Source organism: Pecten maximus, chromosome 4 (genome assembly GCF_902652985.1).
Source record: "Pecten maximus chromosome 4, xPecMax1.1, whole genome shotgun sequence".
Lineage (NCBI taxonomy): Eukaryota > Metazoa > Mollusca > Bivalvia > Pectinida > Pectinidae > Pecten > Pecten maximus.
Genome location: NC_047018.1, coordinates 11,526,325 through 11,533,614, shown reverse-complemented (window position 1 = coordinate 11,533,614; position 7,290 = coordinate 11,526,325). Strand labels below are relative to the sequence as shown.

The window sequence follows — 7,290 nt, the reverse complement described above, 5'->3', positions numbered from 1 at the left end:
AGGAGTCAGGTAGCAGACTACAGAAACAAATGTCTGGCCATGGGTGATTTTTTTGTTAGGCAAATAACTCATGTATTATGATATGCCTAAAAAATGAAAAAAAAACTAAATATACACTTTAATTGGTATATTCTTATATACATATTATATATATATTACATACAGGCTTCACATTTGTTAAAACTAAAATAAATAAATTGGTTCCGGATTTTAAATTGCCGGATTTTCCGACAGTGTGTTTAGTTTTAGTTTTGCCTACAGCGAAAAATGGTGGCTCAGAATCAAGGTAAGATTGTGGAAAAACTTAATGTACATGTATAACATATGTCAAACCAAGATTAATTCTGTCTTTGGGATAGAGATATTTAATTTCAAATAGTTTTTAGAAAAAAAATTGCGTCGAGAATTGTGTCATTTTTGGTCAAATATCATGGTATTTTGTTTGAAGTTTTTTTTAGTTGTTACCATGGTATTCACAGGTCTGAAACATAGAAAAAATAAGTTTACTTATCCTCCAGAGCTGCATTAAAAATGCAAATGTTCTATAGAAGAGTATACTTTTTTATAGGTAATATATAGGGTGAACTGGCAATGTTTGCACATCTAAAACATGTGCCATATTTTTCAGAATTGGGCAATTTTACTGTACACTGCTACCTCAGGCTTCTATGTTAAAATCATCACTATTGGAAACAGTCCCTTTATAGGTCATTAGACAAAACGGTATTGGCTTTCTTGGCGTTGAATAAATTAAGGCTTTCATAATTTGTTTCAACTTCCCGAAGTAAGCCACGTCTCTCAGTACTAAATTGTCTATAATAAGATCAGAGGCGTACTTCCGAGTATGTCACGTGTCTAAGAACAAACACCGTACCTCTGTGGTAAGCTCAGAGTACTTCCGAGTATATCAGGTGTCCCATAATTAACACCTCTGTAGTAAGCCCATAATACCTCAGAGTGTGACGTGTCTCAGAACAAACACCTCTGTAGTAAGTCCAGGCTACCCCCGAGTGTGTCACGTGTCTCAGGAGTCAGAACAAACACCTCTGTAGTAAGTCCAGGCTACCCCCGAGTGTGTCACGTGTCTCAGGAGTCAGAACAAACACCTCTGTAGTAAGTCCAGACTACCTCCGAGTGTGTCCTGTGTCTCAGTACAAACACCTCTATAACAAGTCCAAAGTAGAATGCTAGTCTTTGGCTCTCGTGTCCAATCCAAATTTAAGGAAAGTACAACATGGAATTTCACTGTCATACAGATGTTGTATATAACAAAACGGTACGATCAGGAAAGCATGACTTGATGTTGTGCGATTGCGGTTTATTGGTGAAAACCACATCTCGATGGTTTATTTTCCAACCCGCACTTCCAGTATGCTAGTACGGATACGAGAATAGACTGGAGTCTGATAGATATATGTCATATTTCAGTTAATCGGATTGATAATATAGCGTGACACAGTTACTGACACTGCTGACAGAAGGTCACAGACAGTTGGATGTTCCGGTTCAAGCTGATATCATTAATTTGCTGATGAAAAGACCGTAACATAAACGGTTCTCGTCAAGATGTTCAGATGGAAATTAAGACAATATTGTTTTTAAAAAGGCTGGAGAAAACATGTCGATAACATCATATTTACTTGTTTAGAGATAGTATGTACATTCCGATTGGTTTGGAATCAGGAAGTCTTGTAAGTTTGTATCTAATGTTGCTGTATGGTAAATTCAATTATGTCAGCCGCCTAGCGGTATTCCAAAGGAAAAGACCGATAACTCTTACAAGAATATCGATATGCGTGGCACTCTATTGATCGGAGATATCATACTATCTGCTATGCTAATTGTTGTCTAGAAGTAATTTAACTTGCTGTCTGTAATGACGGGACGAAACTTGCCATAGTTGTCGTGATAATTGTAATTTGTGTAATTCTTGTTCCCACGCAATAAGCCCAGTCTGCCTTCCTAGAGCCTCATATCATATATAATAGGATTGCGACTTTCCAGCCCAAACAAAACCAATTAGTCCTAATCAAAACCAGTAAGATTTATAAGCAGCTGATGTGTATAAGCACATGTCCCGTGTCCGATGTACGAGCAGTAATTGGTAAATCATAATTATGATATATAGCCGAAGTATCATGCTTTAAGGCCCTACCTAGTTGCTGACTTGTAAAATGTATTGACACTAAAACAGGCCGAGGTCTTTAATAGTTCTATTATATAAGTGTCATTTGAGTTTTATTATCATGATTCTTTAAACATATACGTTAAATATACCTTTCCTCGATTACAACAAAAAAATGTATTTGTATGGCGGGTGATGTCGATGATGCAGAAGACGCTTAATTTTCCGGAGCACCTGGTCTTAATCTCATCTGACTTTTTCAGGGGTTTTCACGAAAATCTATATATTTTTTTGTTTTTGTTTTGCCATGGTTTTTGAGTTGGAATTATGGTTTAGTTATTATACCGGTATTCTTAGCTGTTTTCATGCTTTTTATTGAACCATCTAAAAAGATTGACGGTCAATATAGGTTTAGATAATTTATAAAGGAATAAATGTTCTAGTCCTTATATATATAACAATGTAGCAAAATAACAAGTTATTACTCAGCTTTGGAAATAAAAGTGAAAAATCAATCGATCGGTTTTGGTGAAGTATAACATCTTGTATAAATATTTATAAAGAACAAAACTCGACGACACGTCTTTAGTACTTTCAACTTGATCATTCCTAAGACTGCTACCTGTTATAGATAAGTATACAATAGACTTTCCAGTACTATGTCTTCCTTCTTACCATCAACTTTACTGTCCTGGTTAGACTCTAATACAAATCTGTATCCGTATACACATATCAGACGCCAAATCTCTATCTTATCATAGCTGTGGAGAAAGTAAACTCAATACCGTAATGTGATGTGATGTGATGTAATTTGATTTAATGTAATATAATGTAATGTGGTGTAATGTGATGTGATGTGATGTTATGCAATCTAATGTAATGTTATGTGATGTTATGTAATGTCATGTGATGTGATGTAATCATGTAATGCAATATGATGTAATGTAATGTAATGCTATTTAATGTAATCTGTATCATATATATGATGTTGAATGTTTTCATACATTATGATAGTGGTTAAGGTGTCCCGACACTTTATCACTAGCCCTCCACCTCTGGGTGCATTTATCAGTTACTGACCGTAGGTCGGTGGTTTTTCTTCGGGTACTCCGGCTTTCCTCAACCTCCAAAGCCTTGCTCGTCCTTAAATGACCCTGGCTGTTGATAGGACGTTAAACAAAATAAACAAAAAACAAATAAACCAAATATGATAACCATTAATCTTTGGAAATGTAAATCTGTCGTTAGATATCAATACCACATTTTTTAGAAGTGTCAAAATCTACATCAATTTTAGCGAAAGGTTCAAGTCAATGGGCTATGTAATATATTGGTGAAGTGCTTTTCACTTATTGCGAAAACATGAAATATGTTGATAAAAATGCATGACATCGTTTTATGAGAACGCTACTCGATCTTATTTATTTCTATTGTGAAATTGATCCTAGTACAATCTTGGCTGAGCTCGAGCTTTCAATGTGTATTTAACTTTTCTATCCATTCAGATCCCGTCTATATGTCTACCCTATCACTACCCTTTCACTACCACATATTAATAACTGCATTGTGTTATTTTATTATGAAAAATAGTTAAATGAAAAATATTCTGGAACACAGAAATGATACCTTGATGACACTGGATTAAACAACAGGAAAGGTTATTCAGGAATGTGTGTCCGCATAAAATGTTATCAAATGATGTGATAGGCCTAGTTAGAAAGTGCCAGGCACTCTTATATATGTATGTGTACATATGATATGACAATGGAAATTGTTCTGTTATAGTTGTCCTCCTTACTCTTCCTTTGTCTGTCTGTTTCCCTCCTGAAGTCTTTATATCCTTTATTTGTTTCATTGTTTGTTGAGTTTGCCGCCTCGTGAACAGCCAGGGACATGTTGAGGCGGGGTCTTCTAGTAGAAGTTGGTTAACTACCTCACTGAATACCATACGGGAGGCTCGCCACATGTCATCCAGACAAATAAGAGTCAAGTGTTTTTCCCAAAGAAACAACCACGACAGCACAGACCGGCCCGTTTCTCAGCTTTCCGAGAAACACAAACCGACACGGGACGGGACCGTCGAATCACGCACATAAGATTTTCACAGGAAAAGACTTCAATAAGTTGTGAAACTTGTCTCCAATCTGTTTGCCTATAATATTGGAAGCATGCTAAGATATGTTTTTAAGTAATATATTCAAGCATTCAACTGCATTCTTTGTAAAATAGTCCTATAATTCTCACAGGATTGCAGACAAGTTGATTAACAAGCGATTAATTGGATAATTAGTGTCCACACAACGAAATATAACAATGTGATAACACACACGGAAAATAAATAATGTAGCGTCAACAAACACGGAAAATAAATAATGTAGCGTCATCAAACACGAAAATTAAATAATGTAGCGTCATCAAACACGAAAATTAAATAATGTAGCGTCATCAAACACGGAAATTAAATAATGTAGCGTCATCAAACACGAAAATTAAATAATGTAGCGTCAACAAACACGGGAAATAAATAATTTATCGTCCTCAAACACGGAAATTAAATAATGTAGCGTCAACAAAGACGGGAAATAAATAATTTATCGTCATCAAACACGGAAATAAATAATGTATCGTCAACAAATACGGGCAATCAATAATGTAGGGCCAACAAACATGGAAAATAAATAATACAGCATCGACCCCCCCCCCCCCCCCCCGCTAAAAAATTATGTTGTCAACAAAACAAACACGGAAAATGAATAATGTAGTGTCAACAAACACGGAAAAAAATATGTAGCGTCAACAAACACGATAATAAATAATAAAGCGTCAACAAATACGGAAATAAATAATGCAGACTCAACAAACACGGGGAATAGATAATTTATTGTCATCAGGACGTTCACACTAATACAAAAGACTCTCACACCAATACAAAGGACTCTCACACTAATACAAAGGACTCACACACTAATACAAAGGACTCTCAAACCAAAACAAAGGACTCTCACACTAATACAAAGGACTCTCACACCAATACAAAGGACTCTCACACTAATACAAAGGGCTCTCACACTAATACAAAGGACTCTCACACCAATACAAAGGACTCTCACACCAATACAAAGGACTCTCACACCAATACAAAGGACTCTCACACCAATACAAAGGACTCTCACACCAATACAAAGGACTCTCACACCAATACAAAGGACTCTCACACCAATACAAAGGACTCTCACACCAATACAAAGGACTCTCACACCAATACAAAGGACTCTCACACCAATACAAAGGACTCTCACACCAATACAAAGGACTCTCACACCAATACAAAGGACTCTCACACCAATACAAAGGACTCTCACACCAATACAAAGGACTCTCACACCAATACAAAGGACTCTCACACCAATACAAAGGACTCTCACACCAATACAAAGGACTCTCACACCAATACAAAGGACTCTCACACCAATACAAAGGACTCTCACACCAATACAAAGGACTCTCACACCAATACAAAGGACTCTCACACCAATACAAAGGACTCACACCAATACAAAGGACTCTCACACCAATACAAAGGACTCTCACACCAATACAAAGGACTCTCACACCAATACAAAGGACTCACACCAATACAAAGGACTCTCACACCAATACAAAGGACTCACACCAATACAAATGACTCTCACACTAATACAAAGGACTCTCACACTAATACAAATGACTCTCAAACCAATACAAATGACTCTCACACCAATACAAAGGACTCTCACACTAATACAAAGGACTCTCACACCATTACAAAGGACTCTCACACCAATACAAATGACTCTCACACCAATACAAATGACTCTCACACCAATACAAAGGTCTCACACCAATACAAAGGACTCTCATACCAATACAAAGGACTCTCACACTAATACAAAGGACTCTCATACCAATACAAAGGACTCTCTCCAATACAAAGGACTCTCACACCAATATAAGGACTCTCACCAATACAAGTCTAGCAGATAAAAAGTTCAGCGTTAGTTGTAGATACCATCGTATAATACATTAACGTACCTGATTCATTGACAGGAATTCCAGTAGGAATATCTGAACTTTGGATATAAATGACGTACAATGTATAAAAGTGTTTCAAATAGCCTCATCTTTTCTTTATAACATCATCATCGCTGATGCACGAGTCAAATATGTAGTATATTTAGTAACAAGAGGCCCAAGGGCCTTAACGGTCATCTGACTCCAAATTAAAGACCCTTATACCATTGTAGTCTGCATTCTCTGTAGCGAATATAGTGGCAGTGTTTGCCATGGTAACCATCTTTAAATTTAGACCAACCCGAAAAATAACAACACTTGATCACGACTATCTCAGGATCATTCCTGGTAATGTTACAGCTGAATCCCACTGGTAGAATTTGAGAAGAAGTTTGAAATAGGTATTGTTCAGGAAAACCATGATTGCGCAATCATCTTACAAAATGGCCGCCATGGCTGCCATGTCAAAGTTTTTACGAGGCCGAAAAATAACAACACTTTGATGGCTCTCCATCCTTAACATCCTCACCAATTTCCAGCTCAATGGCACCGCTGGAACTGGAGAAGAAGTTTAAAATGTGTTTTTCAAGATGGCTGCCATGGCGGTCATCTTGGATTTCTGATCGACCTGAAAAATAACAACACTTGGTCAGGACCATCTCAGAATCATTTTTGCTAAGTTAGAACTGAATCCCAATGATAAAATTTGAGAAGAAGTTTGAAATAGGTGTCGTTCAGAAGAACCATTATTGCCTAATCATGTTACAAAATGGCTGCCATGTCAAAGTGTTTACGAGGCCGAAAAATAACAACACTTTGTTGGCTTTCCTTCCTTAACATCCTCACCAATTTCCAGCTCAATGGCACCACTGAAACTGGAGAAGAAGTTTAAAATGTGTTTTTCAAGATGGCTGCCATGGCGGCCATCTTGGATTTCTGACCGACCTGAAAAATAACAACACTTGGTCAGGACAATCTCAGGATCATTTCTGGTAAGTTAGAGCTGAATCCCACTGGTGGAATTTAAGAAGAAGTTTGAAATAGGTGTTGTTCAGAAGAACCATGATTGCGCAATCATCTTACAAAATGGACGCCATGGCTGCCATGTCAAAGTT

At 36.9% G+C, this 7,290-nt stretch overlaps 1 protein-coding gene across 1 annotated transcript; it reads left to right on the top strand.

Moving 5' to 3' along the window:
• Window positions 1-267: 267 nt before the first annotated feature.
• LOC117324884 (cell wall protein IFF6-like) lies at window positions 268-6,051 on the top strand. The gene is made up of 2 exons (XM_033880712.1): window positions 268-286; window positions 5,039-6,051. The coding sequence occupies exons 1-2, from the start codon at window positions 268-270 to the stop codon at window positions 6,049-6,051; spliced, it is 1,032 nt and encodes a 343-aa protein (XP_033736603.1).
• The last annotated feature ends 1,239 nt before the right edge of the window (window positions 6,052-7,290 follow it).